The 25,920-nt window shown below is 45.9% G+C and overlaps 1 protein-coding gene across 1 annotated transcript in view; it reads right to left on the bottom strand.

Annotated features, from left to right (window-relative positions):
- The window catches only part of LOC124594201 (galactose mutarotase-like), a 122,133-nt gene that overhangs the window by 81,919 nt on the left and 14,294 nt on the right, over nt 1-25,920 (bottom strand). Inside the window, exon 2 of the mRNA XM_047132560.1 lies at nt 20,846-21,003. Coding sequence (XP_046988516.1) covers nt 20,846-21,003 — 158 coding nt within the window. The remainder of the gene's footprint in view (nt 1-20,845; nt 21,004-25,920) is intronic.

Genomic DNA, 25,920 nt, shown 5'->3' with positions numbered 1-25,920 from the left:
GCTCTTAGAGCAAAATGTGAAAAATGGTAAGATAAGCCAGGCGGCTCTGTCTATCATCAAAAATGAACTTACAGCATGGGCCATTGCCCATGCAAAACTTGAAGGATGGGTGGAAGGAGTTAGAGAAGGAAAACAGCAGATTGCGGAACCAACCGGTCAAGACCTGGGCGGCGGTGGCTGCGCAAGCGCCAACCAAGCCAAACACAACTAAAGAGACAATAGACAAAGTAGCCAAGAGAACAGACACTGCGGTCTTTCTCAGGACTCTGCCTGGGCAAGACACCAGTGTGAAGAAAATTCAGGAGCTATTCACGAAAACAATCAACCCAGCAAAAAGACAAAATCAGAATAACGAGAATTAAACCAAGCAAAAATTCGGTAATTGTGGAGGTAGCTTCGGTGGAGGACAAAGACAAGTTACTAAACAACCAAAAACTAAATTCAGTAGTCAAGTGTGAACCTCCAAAGAAGAGAAATTCCCTAGTAATCCTCTACAACGTGCCCACCATAATGAGCGATGAAGAAATTACAGACACAATAAGAGAGCAAAACTTTGATAACATAAATGAGGAAGAATTTAAAAACAGTTTCAAATTAAGATTCAAGACGGGGCCTCGGGGGCGTGATGTTGTTCATCACGTTGCCGAGGTCACGGCACCAGTGTGGAGAAAGATCACGGCAATGGGCAGATTATACGGTGGCTTCCATTCGGTCAACGTCAGGGATTACATCGTGGTACCTCGCTGCCACAACTGTGGTGACCTGGACCACATTCTAAGGCTTTGTACCAGGGAGTCGGCTTGTACGAACTGTGGCACAAACGGACATAACCGCAAAGACTGCAAAGCAGCAGTGGTCTGCATTCCCTGCAAAAGCCGTGGAAAAAAGTCATGTGGAGCAACGGGACGTAATTGCCCAACATATCGAATGCTAGAGCATCGATTGATCTCTAGAATCGATTATGGCTGATCACAGCCCACAAAACAGGATGCCAAAGCGCAAATCTCCGAGAAAGAGGAGGCGGGACGCTATGAGGCCAACCAGATTTAAGAACTTCTTGATGGCGCTCTCGGGCGCCACTAAGACAGAAGTAATAGACAAGGCCATCCAAACAGAGCCTTACATGATTGACAGCAGTATACAGACAGATCTCCCCGCAATGGACATAGATCCCGCCCCTCAACGCCGGGGAACGAAGCCGACAGTCCATCTGAAGCAGCAAGGGCATCCTATGACTGTAACAATCCCAACAGGAAATCAATCTAAAGAAACTCAACCTATTCAAGACAATGCAGTCACAAGTCTGAAGTCCACAACACAGAGCACTCCAGTGGTCAGATTGCCACCTGTGGACCCGGTAAGGGTGTACCCCAATATCGAGTACACGATGCAACTGGCTAGGCTGGTAGGGCCGATTACCCTGGCCACTGCCTTCCGAAATGTGGTCCGTGTAGGACATGAAGAGGGTAGGAAGGTAACCTTCTCGGTAATGGAGGCTGTGGACAGAATTCAGCTAAAGTCAGTGAATCTCCCCTCTGATTTCGGAGCCCTGTGGGACCTGCTAAAGAAAGTCTTTGAGAGACATGGTGAGAAGTTAGACCTCCAGAACATTTACGAACAGGCTGTACTGGCAAATGGACGAATTGCTTTCGACTGGAGTAAGACCTGGCCAGACGACCACATGCACACATACTTCCCATGACGATTGAAATAACAATTGGACAATTAAACACGCACAATAGCCGACTTGTGATGCAGGAGCTCCATAAAGAGGTGGAGGAGAGGAGACTGGATGTGCTCTGCCTACAGGAGCCGTACTCCCAAGCTGGAAAAATAGCTTTCGCTGCCGCAACATGACAAATTGTCAGCAGAGGGGAGGATCCAAGAGCGGCGATGGCAGTTACAAACAAACTTCTGAGGGTCACCATGCTCTCACAATTTACAACTAGTCACTGCAACGTCGTGGAGCTTCAGTCACCAGTGGGAGTAATTATCCTCATAAACACGTACTTCCAATACGGAGACGAGATTGAGCAGCATTTAGAACATCTGGCAAGAGTTACCACGGCGTTGCGGGGACGGAAGATAGTGATAACAGCTGACGTAAATGCAAAATCCCCCTTGTGGTACAGCGGCACCAGAGATGCAAACGGGGACAAAGTGGAAGAGTTTATCATGGCATCACAGCTCGTGGTGGCCAACAAGCCGGGCAATCCTCCCACCTACGCAGCAGGAGGAGGACAGGGCACGAACATAGACGTAACCCTACGCAGCAGGAGGAGGACAGGGCACGAACATAGACGTAACCCTAACATCGCCTAACGCAGCAAACCTTATACAAAGTTGGAAAGTCGTGAGCAATGCCACCACGACTGACCATAATTTAATAACTTTCACTTTAGGTGAAAGGGAGTGCCGCTGGACCATGGGATGGGAAGTACAATTCAATTATAACAAAGCGGATTGGGAACGCCTAGCAAGGGAGTGCGACATTCCTGCCGTACCGGAAGGTGACGTACATCAAGACATAGACGTGGACGAAAGAGGTGAGGAACTGGTAGGCGCAGTACACAGAGCGGTGAGGGCCGCTGTACCAACCAGGAGGAAGGCCATGGCGGCCTCACCGTCACCATGGTCGGCCGAATTAGAGGAATTACGTCAATCTGTCAGGAGGCTAAGGAGGAACTACCAGCGCAGTGTCGTCTGGCTGGAAAGGCAAATATGGCAGTTGCAATGTAGGGAGGCCAAGCAGAGATTTCAGAAGGAACCACGCGGAGTAAGACTGCGTAGCTGAGAGAGCTACGTGTTGAACCAGTTGGTTTTAGACCCTTGGGGTCTCCCCTATAAATTAGTGAGGGAAAAAATCCGCTCTCCCCTGGAGTTATCAACAGTCAGGCAGGGGGACAGGATGACGGAATCTTGGCGGGAGACTGCCTCCTCCGGTCCTCCTCCGGTCCTCCTCCGGTCCCTGCTGCCTGACGACAATGCGGATGGAGAAACTGTAAGCCAGCAGCAACTGCGAGATGCAGACCTAGAAGAATACAACAACGACACGGCAGTCTATCCCTTCTCGGAAGACGAGGTGGCTGCACAAATAAGATCCCTAAAAAGAGGGAAAGCTCCAGGACCAGACGGAATTGTGGTTGAGGTGGTGCAATTTCTGGTACCCCCAGCTAATCGCGCCGCTAACTCACCTCTTTAACGAGTGCCTCAGACAAAGGAAGTTCCCCAAGAGGTGGAAAACCGCGAACGTGGTCATAATAAAAAAGGGACCAGAAAAAGACCCGGCTGAAGTCAAATCATACAGGCCAATTTGCCTATTGGACCTGTTCGGGAAGCTTTTGGACAAACTGCTGGCTGACAGATTGACGGCTCACCGGGTGCTGTGCGGGATGAGCGACAGGCAGTTCGGCTTCAGGCCGGGGCGGTCGGCATCTGATGCTATCGCTCTGGCGGCTGAGGTCTGTGGCTCAACCCCACATAAGTACGTCGTTGGCATCATGGTGGATATCAGTGGCACCTTCGACAACCTGTGGTGGCCTTCGCTCTTCTCCTGTCTGTGGGAGAAAGAGTGTCCAGGGCCGCTATATGGGCGTCTGAGGAGCTATTGTAAGGATCAGGACGTATGGCTATCATCTCCTAGCGAGAGAATTGGGAAAGTAATTACCAAAGGGTGTCCCCAAGGCTCTGTTCTGGGACCCCTTTTCTGGGACATCCATATGGAACCATTGCCAGACAGACTACAGCAAAGTGAAGAAGTGCTAGAGGTGATAGCCTACGCAGATGACCTCCTCCTGCTGGTCGGCGGTCGCAGCCGAGAAGACATCGAACCAAAGATCGAAAGGGCCATAGAGAAACTGCACCAATGGTGCCAAAATACAAAGATGAAAATATCTCCAAGTAAATCTACATACTTACTGCTAAAAGGTCAGCTAATCAGGAATCCCACTGTTAGAATCGATGGCTCACCAATTCTTCGGCGATAGGAGACGCGATACTTGGGAGTCATAATTGACAAGAGATGGAACTTCTGGAAACACATAGAAACCGTAACCCAGAGAGCTCTCCAACTACTAAACAATCTCATTTCCATTGGACATAAAAGATTTCATCTCCCTCCTCATCTCATAAAACTTTATGACAATAGCATTCTAACCTCAGTAGTGGGTTACGGCTCGGGTGTCTGGGCGCACAGGCTCACACGGGTCGTGCCCGCCATGACCGTGAGAAGAGTCCAAAGGAGCATGATTTTAAGATCTGTGGGGGCCTACAGAACACCACCGGGGGGAGCTCTGTTAGTCATAATGGGGCTCTGCCCGCTAGATATCAAGATACGTCAGCAAGCGGCATGGTACTGGACCAAAAAGGGGAACAGGGAGAAAATAATTGAGATCATGGGTGTGAGCGTGGAGGAGAAGAGAGAAATACGAAATAGAGGGGAGGAACTTTGGCAGAGGGCTTGGGAGGAAGAAGAAACGGGGAGAAGAACCTTCCAGTTCCTACCTGACGTAAAAGAGCGTGGGGGCATGAAATATTTTGAACCTACACGAGGACTTATTCACTTTCTCACTGGTCATGAACCCTATCCGACATATCTATGTCGGTTTGGGAAAAGGGCAACCCCCGAGTGTGACTGTGGCGCGGCAGAGGGAACTCCCGACCATCTGGTTTTCGAGTGTCCTCTCTTCAATGATGTCGCGACAACACTCCGAGACAGACTTCCGAACACTGACACATGCTATCTACTTAGACAAGAAGACACTTTTCATAATTTGAATGCTCTGGCAGATGAGGTATCACGGAAAGTGTTAACAGAATACCTGAGGGACCAAGAATAGGTACCAATTCATAGACCAACCGATTGAGACCAAGATCCCATTCCCATACCGCCTGTGCGTGGAATGGCCGACTTCCATCAGTTGGAAACCGCCACGTACGTGATTAGGGGGGGGGGGAGGGGGTCAATACCACCGATTATGACTAAATTTTTTTGTAGGACTTAGATTTAGGACATTAACTTAGGAAACTGCAGCGAATACCAACTTTGGCCAGCCCAGTGCCAGGGGCATGCTACACGGGGTTAGCTCGTGGAGCCTGGCTATTTTAAGTAGGTTTGTACTTTACTGGCACACCTGTGACGCTGCAGTTAGTAGTTATTCTAGGTTAGATCCTTAACAAGTAGATTAATTAAACTGCCCATTGTTGTAGAAATTTACCACACTGTAGTAGTTTAAACTGTAGTTCACTAACATACCCGTAATATTAAGCTGCATTATAACCCAATTTTATGTAGCAATTAATGGCCCACTAATCATGCTAGGAGGTGGGTTAATATGTGTAACTAGTATTGTTGTGGAAATAAAGATTTAAAAAAAGTTGTGTGTAAGCCTAGGGACCGATGACCTCTGCAGTTTGGTCCCATAAAACTTACCACAAGTTTCTAAAATTTCCTATAATAAACCTCTCAATGGGGTTTACATGTTCGTGATTTCCTAGACCAAACCTCTCCATAGCGACGGATAAGACATAAACGACCAATTAAGTGGCCACTGTGACCTCCGGACATAGCTGCTCAGAATTTCTTGCCATGGGATTGTGCAAAAGACACTGTGTGTCTCTCCCCCGTACATGAACTTGGCGATCTCCACAGAAGAATCGTGGATGCAATAGCCATCATCACGCCAGGCACGTTTGTACACACTTAGGTTGAGGCAGAGTACCGTCTATACATTTTACGGGTTGCAAAAGGAGCCAATTGTGCCTTGACAGAGCAGTTCATGGTGCATTTGTTTTTCCTCCCCATCTAGTGTATCACCATGGCTCTTGTGTTCCTGACACCGCTGGGAGCATTCCTATCAGTTGGTTTGTAGCTACAGCACCGCGCCGAGGTGAGGTGTGACCATGTGGTACAATGGAAGGCAGTCTGGTCATCCGAACTGCAGTGACAACAACTTCTTGGAGCCGAAGGGCGGTGGACAACAATGGAAAAGTCGTCAGTGTCGCACCAGCGCCATGCATGGCGCGCCGACCGGGCTTTCTGTGTTTCGGTGCCGTTCGCCCATGTTGTTACTGGTGACCATGTAGACGGAGGAAGGGTCAGCTGCCGTCGCCATAAGATGGCTGCTGTGGTAGAGTAGAAGGCGCTTCGAAATGGCCAGAGAAGGAGAACACTACTAGCAACTTGGAGTACGAAAACAACCACCTGGAGAGACAAAGCAGGAAGCATGGGGCAGAGAAGCGAGGTAGCCTGGTGAATGGACAGCTAATGCTGGTGGTAGCTTGCTTTCAACACGAGGCATCGTTCCAGCTGGAGCAGCGGATGATGCTTGGCCCCACAGAACCAGGGAATACAGAATTCTGCGAGAGATGAGATGGGCGCTGCTGTGTGTTTTCGGATACGCCAGCCAGAGGATGTGTGTTTGGTGTGACTAGTGCTAGGTTGCGTATGACTGATTCAGGGCTGACCTGCTTAAGTCGTCTTTAATTACGTTTGTGAAATACAGTGTATTCAGTGTGGGCCTAGTGTGTTCAGTTGAAAATGTTAGATCTGATCGAAGTATGTATAGTCAGATTTCATTTTACATTGCTGTTGGATTTAATTGTTTTAGTGTTCGTATCTTCTGTGGGTAGCAGAGTGTACGTGGGGTTACTTTCACTGTGGATTTTGTCTCTCCTGTATTGCCTCTCTAGTATTAAGTAAGGTGTCGGTTTTGGTTGGACGCATACTAGGATTTGGTTCTAAGGTTAAATCTTTAATAGGCTATTCTCGTATTCTCCTTTCACTGACAGTTATTTGTGTAATTCCTGCTACTTTTACTGTAAGGTTGAATAAATTCAGAGGGGCTGATTTACTGATACTCTGTTCTGTTGTATTTTGTATTATAGTGTTGTTGGCTTGGTATATTAATCTGTGTTCCCTTTATTGTAATGTCGATTGATTCCAGTGCGGTAAGTCACTTCAAGGTATATTACCTTGTATTAGGTCTTAAGTGATATTTTGTTAATTTGAGCTCTGAGTTCTATGGTTGCTTCTTATTCTGTATACGCTTTGGGTTGTTCATACTTGTTAATAAATTGAATTACGCGTGGTTTAGAATTTACTCTCGCACAACTTGCAGCCATTGTCATTCCCGCCGTTTGGTGCGCCACGCCATGTACAAGTGTATTCTTTTTTTGTACAAACAGTAACAGGACTCATGGCCTACTATACTGTACGCGGGTCGTCATACTATGAACGATGATTATTTTAAGATTATTAAAGTTATCAACGTTGCCAGAAAATAGAACTAAACTTTTACTCAGCTTTAAAGTTCAGATAGTTCCTAGTAACTCATTCATCTAAATTTGAACATTAATAATAGCAGTTGTTGTTTTGAAGTTGATGTTTGCAAGAACTGTTGAAAAGAGGATAATCTGGCAAATAACGGTAATCTGTTTCTTATTTTATGATACCGATTGATTTTTGTGCGTAGGTTATTTGAATCGATGTCTTGGCTGCCGAATTCCAGTGACGAAACAGTGTTTTAATGCTTATTTGAAGGCATATTTCAATAAATGAATGTTAAGAATGATATTTAGGAATTTAGAAAGATTTATCTATTGGAGTTTGTCACAGTAAGACTTACGACGATGTGCGCAGCATCATTATTGCCGTGTTGCATACAGTAGTTACAGATTCATTTATTACTCTGTTAATCACCATAGTAAGAAATTCAAAACTATATTTCAAAACTATATTCAAAACTAAATTTTATGACCCCTTAAATACAAAATTTGCTTGTGCACGAATAGTGTCTGAAGTCAGCAGTACGAGAATAAATGATTCTGGTGAGAGCCCAGTTCTAATAACAACTAACTGGCTTAAAAGCAGTCTCTTTGCTTTAGGACGTACTCTTTAGTGCTCTTTAGTATTTCACTGAAATACGAATATTAATCAACCATGCTCCCAGCTAATCAATCAAAACTGAATTTAATCTGAGATTTCTTCACGGAGGAATTATCCGAATGGAACGAAAATCGGTATATGTGATGTACATGTACAAACAACTGATTACAATTTCAGAAATAAAACTGGATGGTTTATTCAAAAGAAAGAGCTTCACATACTGAGCAAGTCAATAATGCGTTAGTCCACCTCTGCCCTTAAGCAAGTAGTCACTTGGCTTGGCACTGATTGATAGAGGTTTTGGATGTCCTCCTGAGCGATATCGCACCACATTCTGTCCAATTGACGCGTTTAGGTCGTCAAAATGCTGAGCTGGTTTCAAGACCCTACCCATAATGGCTCCTAACGTTCTCTTTTGGGTAGAGATCCGACGACTTTGTTCACTAATGAAGAGTTTGACAAGCACTAAAACAAGCAGAAGAAACTCTCGCGTGTGTGGGTGGCCGTTATCTTGCTGAAATGTAAGCCCAGGATGGCTTGCTTGAAAGGTCTCTGCTGGATTCCTTTCATATTAATTTCTTAAATCTGTTGTCATTTACGGCATAAATTCCTCTTCTAAATTTACTGTGGCGTTTCTGACTATCTGGGAGGAGACTGAGTAGTGGAACGTGTTACTTTTACACATAAACAAGAACGATCTGTCACACTACTACACTTTAAAACCCAGTTTATATGTAATTCATGTCACACAGTCTCATACGGAACCTACATCCGCTTTCTTTTATATACTGTATTTGATAAGATACTGTCATCCACCTTCCCTTCTATGTGAGAGGATGAATGAGCAAATGTATTTCTAGTTGCATGCTTGAGGGTAGCAGACAAGCCTGTCTGCTAGAGAACAGTAGGACCAACGTCGGAACAGGTAGCTACGCTTTCTAAAAGCAGAGAGGTTTCTATCCTTAGTATGGTCCTGTCCATCCCTTGTAATGTTGGTATGGGAAGCTGCCTCTCCGGTCACTTCCGTTTTGTGTAGGGAAGCACCCTTGGTAGGAGCCCAGGTCAGTCTGTCCGCGGCGAGCGTCTGAAGTGGTAAGATCTCCGGCTAAGCGCGTGCCTGCTAATGGATTTCTTGAGTTCAGCTCTAAAATATCTAATGTTATCTTAAAATTGCAACGCAGTGTAAGTCGAGTGTGAAGTTCAGAGTATCTTCCGTTAGTTGCTTTGTCACTACTTTGTGAGTAAAGTGGAACCATGTATTGATCAGTAACTCTAACTAAGATCATCAATCTTAAATGCGAATGTGCGTGAGATTATAACGTCTCGTCTTGACAATATTTTTCAATATAGCAACTTTTCTTTATGTTCAACCCACGTGGAGTGTACTTTGTGAGACCAGTACCACTTGCTTACACAATAGTTTGACCCATCAGGTTAATAGTAAGACGATAGTAACCAGTTCGTGGTTTTTCTTTTGTAAATTGCGTTTCGATGTAATTTATTTTAATTATCAAAATTATTGTGGAATTACACTCTTTGTGTAAACCAAGTTGACCAAGTGAAGCTTGTGGTGTAAGCATCAAAGTAGCCCTCAGCTATTCTTTTCGGGAAGATTTCACAGGGTTGATATGAATTTAGTTATCAGTGTGTGGTAATTTCATGACGGACAGGATTGCGCTACGAACGTAACTTCTTTGGGTGAAAATTGAATCGGTTGGTTGTGGTTAATTTCCTCTTGCATATGTTTCAACGTTCTTCGTGTGTTATTTTATGAATGCAGTGTTGTATGTAGTCTCCCAATCTTGGCTCCCTATTTGATGTGTTCCGTAAGATTACAAACTCACATTTCCACAATCCTAAATAAGGCACCAGTTTAGTTATGAATCAAGTTTGATATGCTGAAATTTTAACAGAACAATGATCAATGTTAAAATAAATGTCCAAATATAAACTGATTTATTTCTTTTTATTTAAATTGTCCTTATATATATATATCACCGGTTATCGTAAGATGAGTACTAAAAGATTATAATTAATGTTAGTCTGGTTGGGAATTTGGTAAGCTAGACTGGATACCTGGTGAAACAGTTGCGCAGTAATGCAAGGTTAACTTCCTCAGATAGCTCACAGCTTTTAACCCACTTTTATGGTCTTTAATATCAGCACCGCTTACACCTCAAATTAATGCAACAACATTACATGCTATCAAGGGCAACAAAGCGGAGCGTAGAATATCCTCGACGTATCGCTGTGATTTAAGGGGCCGCGGATGACTCCAAAGGGGTCCGGCTATGAAAAAAAATAACACCCCAGGCTATAATTCCTGGCTGTCAGGTCGTATGGTGGGACACAAGACAGGTTGTTATGCCACTGCTGTCTGGGGTATCCCCAGACACATCTTAGCTGGTCATCGGAGCTCAGTTCGAAGCGGGACTCATCACTGAAGACAATTCTACCACACCCAATGAGATTCCAGGCCGAAAACGTGTCTGGAGACGCCGTGGGCAGTGGTAGAATGCCAACGTGACCTTCGCCCGCCATATAGCCAGATAACGAGGAGTGGTGGCCTGGAGTGCCGTTTCTTTTCGTAGCAGGTCGCCGGATCTTCACCCTATTGAGAAGGCTCGGTGTATTATGTATTCTGGGCAGGACATTCCAACCAGCTTGGGATTTTAACATTCTAACGCGCCAGTTAGACAGAATTTGATGCGATATCCCTCAGGAGGACATCCAACAACTCTGTCAATCAATGCGAAGCCGAATAACTGCTTGCCTAAGGGCCAGAGGAGGATTAATTGACTTGATAAGCATGTGAAGCTCTTTCTCTTGAATAAGTCATCCAATTTTTCTGAAATTGTAGTGATTTGTTTGTCTGCGCATATGCATCACATTTACCGATTTCCGTGTAATTTGGATAATTCCTTCGTGATGCGTCACTTGTTTCTTATCTTAGAGTGTATTTAAGCATAAGGTGGGAGAGTAGCACGTTCCGACTGTTTGTAAACGGGATGTAATTTATTAATGTGAAAGTTAATAACTTCAGTTTTAAAAATTTCACGTAAAATAGACAGATCGACTTCGAGAATGCAGGCAGAACTTTCACTCTAACGAGTTACGAGCAGACAGAGAACTGCTTAGCCACGAGAAAAATAGTAACAACAACAAAGACGGTGCGATAGTAAATTGTGTCTCCATAAAACAGGATATTGCATATTCTGTGCTAGAATTTTTGGAGGGGATAATCGTGTATCATATGGGTGCAGACGGAATCCATGAATGTGTCACTGGAACACAGTGATTAAAATGATCCAGGCTTTAACTAGCCGAAAGTAAGCAAGAAGAATCAGAATAGAAAGGCCTGAATCCATACATATTACAAATTGGATACATTTACGTGCGTATGTATGTTCCACATCTCTTCCTAAACCTCCGGATCGATTTCAACGGCCGACCGTGGTGGCCGAGCGGTTCTAGGCGCTTCAGTCTGGAACCACGCGACTGCTACGGTCGCAGGTTCTAATCCTGCCTTGGGCATGGATGTGTGTGATGTCCTTAGGTTAGTTAGGTTTAAGTAGTTCTAAGTTCTAGGAGAGTGATGACCTCATATGTTAAGTACCATAGTGCTCAGAGCCATTTGAACCTTTTTTTTCGATTTCGACGAAACTTGACACACTTATCACTTACTGTATGCAGGAAACCACTGTGGTGGTAAGAACCACATACCTATGAAAGGGGTGAGGGAGAAGACGAAGCGTAGGTCCCGTTGCGCAAATAGCGCCCCCCCCCCTCCACCCACCCACAAAATTTTGAAAGGGAAAAGGTTATCGCTTAGTATATTTTCGCTGTTCAAGCGGTTAAACTGCCGAATCAGGCATGACTTTTAAATTATTACTTATTTACTGCCACTCTGTTTGCAACACATTTAACAGATAATATTTACATATACCATTGAATGTAGTTACTGAAATATATCATTGTACGACACAGTTTAGGTGATATGATGTTATAACCATCGGGCTGCGTGAAAACGAAACAGTAGGCCGAAATTCGCTACAGATCATGTGAAATATGTATACAAATATGTCTGAAATATGTTAAATATGTGTCAAGTAGATGAAGTTAAGGAAATCTGCTACCTAGGCAGCAAAATAACCCATGACGGACGGGGCGAGGAGCACATAAAAAGCAGATTAGCACTGTCAAAAAGCGCATTCCTGGACAAGAGAAATCTACTGATGCCAAATATGGGCCTCGACTTGAGGAAGATATTTCAGAGAATGTTCGTTTAGAGCACAGCATTGTATGGTAGTGAAGCACGCCCGGTTGTCCGTGCGGTCTAACGCACGGCTTTCCGGGCGGGAAGGAGCGCCTGGTCCCCGGCACGAATCCACCCAGCGGATTAGTGTCGAGGTCTGGTGAACCGGCCAGTCTGTGGATGGTTTTAGGTGGTTTCCCATCTGCCTCGGCGAATGCCGGCTGGTTCCCCTTATTCCGCCTCAGTTACACTATGTCGGCGATTGCTGCGCAAACAAGTTCTCCACATACGCGTACACCACCGTTACTCTACCGCACAAACAGAGGGGTTACACTCGTCTGGTGTGAGATGTTCCCTGGGGGGGGGGGGGGGGGGGGGGTCCACCGGGGGCCGAATCGCACAATAACCCTGGGTTCGGTGTGGGGTGGCGGAGGGGTGAAGTGGACTGCGGTAGTCGTCATGGGGTTGTGGACCAGTGCGGCTGCGGCGGGGACGGAGTCTCTCCGTCGTTTCTAGGTCCCCGGTTAACATACAATGGTAGTGAAGCATGGACTGTGGGAAAACCGGAGCAGAGGAGAATCAGAGCATTTGAGATGTGATGCTACAGACGTATGTTGAAAATTTGGTGGTTTGATACGGTATGCAATGAGGATTTCTCCGTAGAATCGGCGAGGGAAGCAATATGTGGAAAACATTGACAAGAAGAAGGGACAGGTCGGTAGGGCATCTGTTAAGACATCACGGAACAACTTCGATAGTATTAGAGGAGGCTGTAGAGGTAAAAACTGTTGAAGAAGACAGAGATTGGAATACATCCAACAATCAACTGAGGACGTAGGTTGCAAGTGCCATTCTGAGATGAAGATATTGGCACAGAAGAGCGATTCGTAGAATCAAGCAGATCAGAAGACTGATGATTAAAAAAATTTCGTCCGAAATTCCACTAAATGCTTTTACCGAATTTTATTTCAAGGAATTGGTTCAGGAGCCAACGCTTGCGAAACCATTCAGTGACCATTTGTGACAACTAATTCTGAGCAAATTGGGAGCATCATGATTACAAAGATTTTTGTAGCGAGATTGAATAACCTAACGCCCAAATTCACTGCGAATCATAGAAAAAAATGCCTGTTTTAAAAAAGGAGACAACAGTTCGCTTCACTACTTCATAATACATAATCTTTCCAAACTATGTAAGCTTAGACCAGATGTCAATTCAATTAAAAAAATTAGTATCGACAGCAATCGAGCGATTCATAACAACAGATGAGTAACAGACGGAACTGCTATCCCATGGCGCACAAAACAGGTCACTGTTGAAAAAGAAACGAAAGAAAGCCACGTGAAATTTAAAACAATACAATATCTCCAAGACTGGTGATGTTTTGTAAAAATTCAAAATTTATCGTACGTGGACATACCCATGAATAAGAAGCTCCTCTTAAACCACCAAACTTGGTGCGCATTTCACTTCCTATCTGTAAAGAAATATTGTGGGGGTAAGGACCAGCTAACTCTTATTCGGTTGGATGTGATAACGTTGAGACAGAAGGAGCAGATTAAGATGGACAGACAGAGTGTGTGAAAGATGAGATGGATACCGATAGGGAGGATTAGGAGATGCTTAGAGAGAGGGGGAGAGGAAAATGGATAGAAAAGGAAGAAAAGAGTATTAGAGGAGACAGGAAAGAGGAGTACATGGTTAGAGAGAAGGTGGAGAAACGGATGGAGAGGGAGAGGCGGAGGAAGAAATGGGCAGAGAAAAGAGAGATGGACAGAGAGGGGAGAGGAGGAGATAGAGACAGAAAGAGAAGAGGAGGAGACGGACAAAGACAGGGAGGAGGAAGAGATGGAGAGCGAGAGGGGACAGGACGAGGTAGACAGAGAGAGGTGTAAGGAGGAGATGCACTGATAGAAGACTAAAATAAATGCCTACCCGAGCAACGCCGAGTACTCAGCTAGAGTTAAACAATACAGTGGAGTGGTTTGGAACGCGCAAAATCTAGGAGTCCGTCGGCAGCCCTCGTCGGGTTGACGAGCCAAGTCGTGGCCCTGTGGGACGGAGGTGCTGTTTCAAAACTGTTACCATTTCGGCAGTCTGAAGTTACTGATCCTTCGTGATTAACCATGTGTCTTATCCGGTAAGCACAACCTACACCCCATTCGGAAGTGCGATCTCTTGCGCGGGCGTTGAACTCTGCTACGACACTTCCCTGTTTTTCTGATTGGGTATTGCGGATTAGTGAGGGAGCTATTGTTCGGTGAAAAGAGGCTCCAGAGAATAGATGCGAATCCTTAGTTAGCTGGAGGTAGTTTTCAATAAAAGAAATGGAACTGAAAGGGTAAACACCAATTTATTTCATTTGTTTCCTTGCAATTTTGAAATTGAAATTTTTGTGTGACTTTTTCCCTGTTGATTTAAAATGTATTGCTGTTTTGTTGTGGTGGTGATTATCGGCGAGAGAAGCTAGTAACCAGTTAGAAGCGGTGTACAGAACTGTTAACAGTGAACACATTCCAATCCAGTGGTTAGCTCTTGGAATCTTGCTAGAAAGTAAGTACCTACATAGCTGTTATTTATTGACTTTGGAGTGTTGAGAGGTGTAATTGTGTCTCGTAGGCCATTTTGAGACTGGCGATCATTAATTAGACTGACTTACATGCGTAACAGAGCAGGGAATTAATCCGGGACCGCCAATAAGCGTTTCGTATTAAATCTGGGGAGGCGTAAGTCTCGTAATTTGCCTCTGAAAGCAGCCCAGTCCGTCTGCTGTCAGACGGCAATTAATATAAGGCATTCTGAAGGTACAAGACGCTCTGGTGTGATTGTAAGCGGTGTGCTGTCTTAAGCAAACAGTTTAACTTAACCAAATAAAACTATCTTGCCCTGTGTAAAGAAACTATGCCTTATAACATAGTAATAACTCAAATAACACACCTATTAATGCAGTCTGATTTCGATAAGGGAAAAGATATTTACATGAGAGCTAAATTCATTATGGAAAGGTATCAGATGCGGTAGTTGCAACAGTCAGATATGAAACACAGAATAACACTGGCAGTATGAATTAAAATCCGTTGAACGACGACAGAGCTCGAAAGACTTGAACAAGCATTGTTGCCAGGTCGTACTAAACACCTCAAGATATAGAGGGTGGACAAAAATATGGAAACACTAAAAACACAGAACATCACCATGACTAATACTGTGTAGCAAAAATCGTCGGCATTCAAAACGGCTACCAGTCGTCTTAGGACGGATACATGCAGGTCCTGTATTGTTTTTAAGGGAATCTTATACGATTCTTACTGCAAAATAAGGGTAAATTCGTGTAATGATGATTGAAGTGGATATTGGTCATACACCCATCTCTCCAAAGTGTACCACCAAGGCTCAATAATATTGTGATCTTGTGACGGTGATGGTCAGGCGAGACGCGACAATTTAGCCTCGTACTCACAAAGCCACAGCTGTACGATGCCAGCTGTGTGAACAGGAACCCCGTCGTCCTGGATCACAGCCTCACCATTTAACATTGTACCATGAGATGGACCTGATCAGCCACATTGGCCACATTCCTTTGGCAGTAGTGCGACCTTGCTGGGTACCCATGGGGTGCATGGAACACCGCGATATGGCTGCGCAAAGCACCACCGAACCCCCGCCATGTTTCACTATTAGGACGCAAGCTCGGCCATAAGTTGGAAACATTGTGCAACAACGCTCACCAACCAAATGACTTTCTTCCATTGCTCCATTGTCCAGGTTTTCTAGCTTTGCACAGCGTTTTCCTGTTATGGGCGGTTGTATCACTGATGAATGGTTTTGGAACTTCAGCTGGCCCTGCAATTCTCTGTTTACGTGGCACCCATGGTGTTATTTTGGTGCTGAGTACCTCTCGCGAGGGCGATATTCAATTCTGCAGTGACTTTTGCATCTGTCATCCTCTTATTAATAGTCACAATTCTCGTCAATGGCCGTCGCCCACGATCACTCAAAATACATATTCGTCCTCATTGTGAGTGGGCGGATGATGTTTTCCGCTTTCACTTTATGCGATATGAGTCTTCGGTACGCTACAGCTTGATACGCAAACACCTCGGCTAACTTGGTTACGGAAGCATCCACCATACAAGTGCCAACCACTTACCCACGTTCGAATTCACATAGCTCTGAGTTAATGGACTCACAAATATATGTAACATGGTGCTGATCACGACTGACACTTGCGATATATTGAGGACATTGCAGAGGTGCCGTTCGCTGTCAAATACACTGAAACGCCAAAGGAACTGGTATAGGCATGCGTATTGAAATACTGAGATGCGTAACAGGCAGAATAGGGCGCTGCGATCGGCAACGCCTATATAAGACATGTCTCAGGTGCAGTTGTTAGATCGGCTACTGCTGCTACAATGGCAGGTTATCAAAATTTAAGTGAGTTTGAACGTGGTGCTATAGTCGGCGCATGAGCGATGGAGTAAAGCTTTTCCGAGGTAAGGATATAGTTGGGATTTTCCCGTACGACCATTTTACGAGTGTACCGTGAATATCAGGAAGCCAGTAAAAAAACAAATCTCGGACATCGCTGCCGCCGGAAAAAGATCCTGCAAGAACGGGACCAACGACGACTGAAGACAATCGTTCAACGTGACAGAAGTGCAGCCCTTCCCCAAAACTGCTGCAGATTTCAATGCTGGGTCATCAAAAAGTGTCAGTGTTCGAACCATTCAACGAAACATCATCGATATGGGCTTCCGAAGCCGAAAGCCCTCACGTGCACTCTTGATGACTGCACGACACAAAGCTTTACGCTTCGCCTGGGCGCATCAACATTGACATTGGACTGTTGATGGATGGAAACATGTTGCCTGGTCGCACGAGTCTCGTTTCAAATTCTATCGAGGGGATCTACATCTACATCTACATTGATACTCCGCAAGCCACCCAACGGTGTGTGGCGGAGGGCACTTTACGTGCCACTGTCATTACCTCCCTTTCCTGTTCCAGTCGCGTATGGTTCGCGGGAAGAACGACTGTCTGAAAGCCTCCGTGCGCGCTCTAATCTCTCTAATTTTACATTCGTGATCTCCTCGGGAAGTATAAGTAGGGGGAAGCAATATATTCGATACCTCATCCAGAAACGCACCCTCTCGAAACCTGGCGAGCAAGCTACACCGCGATGCAGAGCGCCTCTCTTGCAGAGTCTGCCACTTGAGTTTATTAAACATCTCCGTAACGCTATCACGGTTACCAAATAACCCAGTGACGAAACGCGCCGCTCTTCTTTGGATCTTCTCTATCTCCTCCGTCAACCCGACCTGGTACGGATCCCACACTGATGAGCAATACTCAAGTATAGGTCGAACGAGTGTTTTGTAAGCCACCTCCTTTGTTGATGGACTACATTTTCTAAGCACTCTCCCAATGAATCTCAACCTGGTACCCGCCTTACCAACAATTAGTTTTATATGATCATTCCACTTCAAATCGTTCCGTACGCATACTCCCAGATATTTTACAGAAGTAACTGCTACCAGTGTTTGTTCCGCTATCATATAATCATACAATAAAGGATCCTTCTTTCTATGTATTCGCAATACATTACATTTGTCTATGTTAAGGGTCAGTTGCCACTCCCTGCACCAAGTGCCTATCCGCTGCAGATCTTCCTGTATTTCGCTACAATTTTCTAATGCAGCAACTTCTCTGTATACTACAGCATCATCCGCGAAAAGCCGCATGGAACTTCCGACACTATCTACTAAGTCATTTATATATATTGTGAAAAGCAATGGTCCCATAACACTCCCCTGTGGCACGCCAGAGGTTACCTTAACGTCTGTAGACGTCTCTCCATTGATAACAACATGCTATGTTCTGTTTGCCAAAAACTCCCCAATCCAGCCACACAGCTGGTCTGATATTCCGTAGGCTCTTACTTTGCTCATCAGGCGACAGTGCGGAACTGTATCGAACGCCTTCCGGAAGTCAAGAAAAATAGCATCTACCTGGGAGCCTGTATCTAATATTTTCTGGGTCTCATGAACAAATAAGGCGAGTTGGGTCTCACACGATCGCTGTTTCCGGAATCCATGTTGATTCCTACATAGTAGATTCTGGGTTTCCAGAAATGACATGATACGCGAGCAAAAAACATGTTCTAAAATTCTACAAGAGATCGACGTAAGAGATATAGGTCTATAGTTTTGCGCATCTGCTCGACGACCCTTCTTGAAGACTGGGACTATCTGTGCTCTTTTCCAATCATTTGGAACCCTCCGTTCCTCTAGAGACCTGCGGTACACGGCTGTTAGAAGGGGGGCAAGTTCTTTCGCGTACTCTGTGTAGAATCGAATTGGTATCCCGTCAGGTCCAGTGGACTTTCCTCTATTGAGTGATTCCAGTTGCTTTTCTATTCCTTGGACACTTATTTCGATGTCAGCCATTTTTTCGTTTGTGCGAGGATTTAGAGAAGGAACTGCAGTGCGGTCTTCCTCTGTGAAACAGCTTTGGAAAAAGGTGTTTAGTATTTCAGCTTTACGCGTGTCATCCTCTGTTTCAATGCCATCATCATCCCGTAGTGTCTGGATATGCTGTTTCGAGCCACTTAATGATTTAACGTAAGACCAGAACTTCCTAGGATTTTCTGTCAAGTCGGTACATAGAATTTTACTTTCGAATTCAATGAACGCTTCACGCATAGCCCTCCTTACGCTAACTTTGACATCGTTCAGCTTCTGTTTGTCTGAGAGGTTTTGGCTGCGTTTAAACTTGGAGTGGAGCTCTCTTTGCTTTCGCAGTAGTTTCCTAACTTTGTTGTTGTACCACGGTGGGGATGGACGTCTACGGGTATGGAGACAACCTCACTAATCCATGGAACGTGCGTGACAGCAGGGGAGAGTTCATGCTGTTGGAGGCTCTGTAATGGTGTGGGGCGCGTGCAGTAGGAATGGTATGGGACCCCTTATACGTCTCGATATGACTCTGATAGGTGACACATAAGTATCCTGTCTGATCACCTGCGTCCATTGATGTCTATTGTGAATTGTGCATTCCGATTGACATTCCAGCAGGACAATGGAACACCTCACACGTCCAGAATCGCTACACAGTGGCTCCAGGAACACTCTTCCGAGTTTAAACACTTCCGCTGGCCACCAAATTCCCGAGATATGAACATTATTGAGCATATTTTGGATGCCTTACAACGTGCTGCTCAGAAGAGATGTTCAACCCCTCGTACTCGTAGGGATTTCTGGTCAGCCCTGTAGGATTCATGGTGTCAGTTCCCTCTAACACTACTTCAGACGTTAGTCGAGTCCATGCCATATTGTGTTGCGGCACTTCAGCATGCTCCCGGGGGCCCTGCAGGATATTAGGCAGGTGTACCAGTTTCTTTGGCTCTTCACTGTATAACAGTGCAAACTGCAGACTTGGCTAGCTTCTGCATGCATTTTCGAAGAGCCATTTCTCGCAATGTTTTCATATTTTTGTCCAACCCCTGTACTCTACTTGAAGTAGTTTGTGAGACACGAACAAAAACACTTTTGTGGAACCAGCCTCAGCTTCACTCCAACCAGCATTCGTCGTCAGAACCTACATTTCTATCTGAAACTGCGTGCATGAGAACGGAATATTTATCGGTGAAAGTATGAGGTACCATTTGAGAAGTGAAATATTTACTGGGATTCATCTAATGCGATAGTGACTTGTGTGGAAGGTTGCGTCTCATAACTCGCGATCACGAAATGGTGCAGGTCAAAAGTTTGCCCCGATTCACACTTAAATACTGAATAAATGAGGCTTGAAAGTAGAAACGACAAATAGTAGTTAAACTTAAACTATACTGTTGACCTAAAACGATCATAATATTGAAACACATGTCCCCTTGGCGTCACAAAGACACGTGATCAGCTGCATCGAACGTGACACCTTCACATGAAATCAATTCCCTAGACTACTCACAGTAAATCATTCAGCGAACTAAACTGATGAAAAGAACGTTTGAAATTCTTGTACAATATTTAGGATTTAGTGACAGAAGTCCAATTCTGTAACCAGGTTCGAATCTAGTGACGTCACACATCGTTAGCTGCATCGCGCGATGAATACATATTCGCTTCGCGATTCGTATCGAGTTTAGCAGGACGAAACCAATCTAAATCTAGCCGTAGCATGAAGCACCTGACGAATAATTTAACAGTGCGTCTTTGCACACGAACAGTCTCTTCATAAACCGAAATAAGTCGAACAATCTCATGAAGAAACTGCAAGTTCGCGGCAACTGCAATTAACACCAACTAGCTGTCTCTACGAAACTAGGGCGTCGACGACCTCGCTGTTTAACGTCCTGTTTCAAAAACCACCACCACCATCATCACCACCACTATCATCATCATCACCATCATCATCCAGGAAGCTCCTGGAACAAGATTATTTGAAAGCAATTAGGCAGCGTTCGTTCCAATTGCCCGAGTGCCGATTGGTCGGCTCCCCCCAAAACACGTGACCAACGGTTCCCCTACTAACTCTAAGAGACACACCACTAAGATCATGATTGCCTGTTGTCGATGATGGCTATAGAAAAATATCTGGAATGCATTTGCAAATACTTCTCCCCGATATAAAGAAAAATTGAAAGTACCAGTTTTAACAGGCATCCTTAAAGAGTCCACCCTAAGAAGAAGCGGTTACGGGGCACCTTGTGGAAGGCGGCGACCCCGCCGTCGCGGTGGTGGTGGCCGTCGTTCTCGGTGACGAAGTGGATGTTCTCCCCGAGGCGGAAGCTGGCGCCGCCCACGCGCCCCGACACGCGGCCCATCACGCCGCTCAGCGACAGCGCCGAGTGCTCCACATAGTCTGCGTCACCACAACAACACCTCCACCACCCGCGTCTCATAGCGATTGGGACTGCAAGGCAAATCACTGGGAAGTTCATTGGCGCTAATCTGCTACCACTTCATATCCTTGCAGCTCTGAGAGAGAAACGAATAAATAAATTACGTGCTATATGGCCAAAAACTCTCTGGTCATCCCTCTTGGCATGCCCTAAAGGATCTCCCAAAACTTTGGCATCATAAATTATGCATCAGAGCCAACTGACAAATACTGAAGTATGAAGCTAACTTTCGCATGACGTGTCACGGTCAAGTAGAAATCTATCATACGCAGAAAGAGCAGCTACAGTATAGTACAGGAGGTAACTGAAAGAAATATGCAACGAGACGAACGAAAATGACACTTTCATTCTAAGACAATAATTATAAGTGGCGCCCAAAAAGTTTCGCCGGCCGGTGTGGTCGAGCGGTTCTAGGCGCTACAGTCTGGAACCGCGCGACCGCTACGGTCGCAGGTTCGAATCCTGCCTCGGTAGTGGATGTGTGTGATGTCCTTAGGTTAGTTAGGTTTAAGTAGTTCTAAGTTCTAGGGGACTGATGACCTCAGATGTTAGGTCCCATAGTGCTTAGAGCCGCTTGAACCATTTTGATGAGTGTTCAAAGAGGAGGACCACTAAAACGATCACGTTCGACAGTACTGTGCGTACTCCCACATGACGGGAGGCCTAAACATGTAATGCACCCTGGAACATTGTCCAGCACGACTGTCGGCAGTGATCACGCTTCCTTTTACGAACAATTTCCCACCTCTCGTAATGTCCAGGGTACCACCACGAATCGTGGTCACTTCAGCTGTAGAATGTTTCAGAACAAATGACAATATGTGCTGGAGTGGGATTCGAAACCGGATTTCCCAAGTCTACATCTACATCTACATCCATGTTCTGCAAGCCACCTGACGATGTGTGGCGGAGGGTACCTTGAGTACCTCTATCGCTTCTCCCTTCTATTCCAGTCTCGTATTGTTCGTGGAAAGAAAGATTGTCGCTATGCCTCTGTGTGGGCTCTAATCCCTCTGATTTTATCCTCATGGTCTCTTCGCGAGATATACGTAGGAGGGAGCAATATACCGCTTGACTCTTCGGTGACGGTATGTTCTCGAAACTTCAACAAAAGCCCGTACCGAGCTACTGAGCGTCTCTCTTGCAGAGTTTTCCACTGGAATTTATCTGTCATCTCCATAACGCTTTCGCGATTACTAAATGTTACTGTACCGAAGCGATGGGTCTTCTCTATCTCTTCTATCAACCGTATCTGGTACGGATCCCACACCGGTGATCAGTATTCAGGCAGTGGGCGAACAAGTGTACTGTAACCTACTTCCTTTGTTTTCGGACTGCATTTCCTTAGGATTCTTCCAGTGAATCTCAGTCGGGCATCTGCTTTACCGATTATCAACTTCATATGATCATCCCATTTTAATCACTCCTAATGCCTACTCCCATATAATTTATGGAATTAAATGCTTCCAGTTGCTGACCTGATATATTGTAGCTAAATGATAAGGGATCTTTTTTTCTATGTATTCGCAGCACATTACACTTGTCTACATTGACATTCAATTGCCATTCCCTACACCATGCGTCAATTCGTTGCAGATCCTCCTGCATTTCAGTGCAATTTTCCATTGTTACAACCTCTCGATATACTACAACATCATCCGCAAAAAGCCTCAGTGAACTTCCGATGTTATCCACAAGGTCATTTATGTACATTGTGAATAGCAACGGTCCTACGACACTCCCCTGCGGCACACCTGAAAACACTCTTACTTCGGAAGACTTCTCTCCATTGAGAATGACATGCTGCGTTCTGTTATCTAGGAACTCTTCAATCCAATCACACAATTGGTCCGATAGTCCAGATGCTCTTACTTTGTTCATTAAACGACTGTGGGGAACTGTATCAAACGCCTTGCGGAATTCAAGAACCACGGCATCTACCTGGGAACCCGTGTCTATGGGCCACTACGTCTAGTGGGCGAACAGCGCGAGCTGGGTTTCACACGATCGTCTTTCTCGAAACCCATGCTGATTCCTACAGAGTATATTTCTAGTCTCCAGAAAAGTAATTATATTCGAACATAAAACGTGTTCCATAGTTCTACAACTGGTCGACGTTAGAGATGTAGTTCTATAGTTCTGCACATTTGTTCGACGACCCTTCTCGAAAACGGGGATGACCTGTGCCCTTTTCCAATCTTTTGGAACGCTACGCTCTTCTAGAGACGTACGGTACACCGCTGCAAGAAGGGGCCAAGTTCCTTCGCGTACTCTGTGTAAAATCGAAGTGGTGTCTCATCAGGTCCAGCGGCCTTTCCTCTTTTGAGTGCTTTTAATTGTTTTTCTATCCCTCTGTCATCTATTTCGATATCTACCATTTTGTCACAACGACACTACAAATACACTCCTGGAAATGGAAAAAAGAACACATTGACACCGGTGTGTCAGACCCACCATACTTGCTCCGGACACTGCGAGAGGGCTGTACAAGTAATGATCACACGCACGGCACAGCGGACACACCAGGAACCGCGGTGTTGGCCGTCGAATGGCGCTAGCTGCGCAGCATTTGTGCACCGCCGCCGTCGGTGTCAGCCAGTTTGCCGTGGCATACGGAGCTCCATCGCAGTCTTTAACACTGGTAGCATGCCGCGACAGCGTGGACGTGAACCGTATGTGCAGTTGACGGACTTTGAGCGAGGGCGTATAGTGGGCATGCGGGAGGCCGGGTGGACGTACCGCCGAGTTGCTCAACACGTGGGGCGTGAGGTCTCCACAGTACATCGATGTTGTCGCCAGTGGTCGGCGGAAGGTGCACGTGCCCGTCGACCTGGAACCGGACCGCAGCGACGCACGGATGCACGCCAAGACCGTAGGATCCTACGCAGTGCCGTAGGGGACCGCACCGCCACTTCCCAGCAAATTAGGGACACTGTTGCTCCTGGGGTATCGGCGAGGACCATTCGCAACCGTCTCCATGAAGCTGGGCTACGGTCCCGCACACCGTTAGGCCGTCTTCCGCTCACGCCCCAACATCGTGCAGCCCGCCTCCAGTGGTGTCGCGACAGGCGTGGATGGAGGGACGAATGGAGACGTGTCGTCATCAGCGATGAGAGTCGCTTCTGCCTTGGTGCCAATGATGGTGGTATGCGTGTTTGGCGCCGTGCAGGTGAGCGCCACAATCAGGACTGCATACGACCGAGGCACACAGGGCCAACACCCGGCATCATGGTGTGGGGAGCGATCTCCTACACTGGCCGTACACCACTGGTGATCGTCGAGGGGACACTGAATAGTACACGGTACATCCAAACCGTCATCGAACCCATCGTTCTACCATTCCTAGACCGGCAAGGGAACTTGCTGTTCCAACAGGACAATGCACGTCCGCATGTATCCCGTGCCACCCAACGTGCTCTAGAAGGTGTAAGCCAACTACCCTGGCCAGCAAGATCTCCGGATCTGTCCCCCATTGAGCATGTTTGGGACTGGATGAAGCGTCGTCTCACGCGGTCTGCACGTCCAGCACGAACGCTGGTCCAACTGAGGTGCCAGGTGGAAATGGCATGGCAAGCCGTTCCACAGGACTACATCCAGCATCTGTACGATCGTCTCCATGGGAGAATAGCAGCCTGCACTGCTGCGAAAGGTGGATATAGACTGTACTCTTGCCGACATTGTGCATGCTCTGTTGCCTGTGTCTATGTGCCTGTGGTTCTGTCAGTGTGATCATGTGATGTATCTGACCCCAGGAATGTGTCAATAAAGTTTCCCCTTCCTGGGACAATGAATTCACGGTGTTCTTATTTCAATTTCCAGGAGTGTAGTTAGCTCAGATTCCACCCGGCGAGCGAGGCTTTCCGTCTTCACCAACTCCGCCAACAGCCTGTAATCACAGTGGTTAAGACGACCACTCGCGACAAGTGGGAAATCCGTTTTCGAGTCTCACTCCAGCACAAATTGTCATTGGTTCTAAAATATTCTACAGCTGATGCGGAACCATAATCGCAGTTTGCGAGTTCATTCATAAGTGAATGCTGCTGGAGTGTCAACTCACTGTCTCGGACGCTGTACTGCAGTAAATTACAGCGTTTGTATGAAACGTAAACAGTCGAAATGTGGGAAAAACGTTTTGAAGATTTCGGAAGGAACAATTAAAATTCATTAAAATATCAGTCTTGGTTGGCGACACACTTGGAATGTGGGAAAAACGTATTGAAGATTTCGGAAGGAACAATTAAAATTCATTAAAATATCAGTCTTGGTTGGCGACACACTTGGAATGTGGGAAAAACGTATTGAAGATTTCGGAAGGAACAATTAAAATTCATTAAAATATCAGTCTTGGTTGGCGACACACTTGGAAGGCGCCCTGGAGGTCCTTTTCCGGAATGTCTTCCGTCATATCTTGGATGCTGCTTTGACCTCTGCTTCTGGCTCATGAAGTTCTACACTCGGGGAACGGGAAATCGTCCGCTGCGCCACACAGGTACTGTAGGGAGACAGAGAAAGCTGCTCCAGCTCGGTGCGTCGCCATGATGCAACTTCCAATTGGGCATAACGCCCTGCGTGAATCTCTTGATTGTCCCCTTCAATTATTTTATCATTTGAATACTTCCAGAATGAAATTTTCGCTCTGTAGCGGAGTGTACGCTAATATGAAACTTCCTGGCAGATTAAAACTGTGTCCCGGACCGAGACTCGAACTCGGGACCTTTGCCTTTCGCGGGCAAGTGCTACTGTTAAGTTTGGAAGGTAGGAGACGAGGTACTGGCGGAAGTAAAGCTGTGAGAACGGGTCGTGAGTCGTGCTTTGGTAGCTCAATGGTAGAGCACTTGCCCGCGAAATGCAAAGGTCCCGAGTTCGAGTCTCGGTCC

The sequence above is a fragment of the Schistocerca americana genome, chromosome 2 (assembly GCF_021461395.2).
Source record: "Schistocerca americana isolate TAMUIC-IGC-003095 chromosome 2, iqSchAmer2.1, whole genome shotgun sequence".
Classification (NCBI taxonomy): domain Eukaryota; kingdom Metazoa; phylum Arthropoda; class Insecta; order Orthoptera; family Acrididae; genus Schistocerca; species Schistocerca americana.
This window is presented reverse-complemented; position numbering and strand designations above follow the sequence as displayed.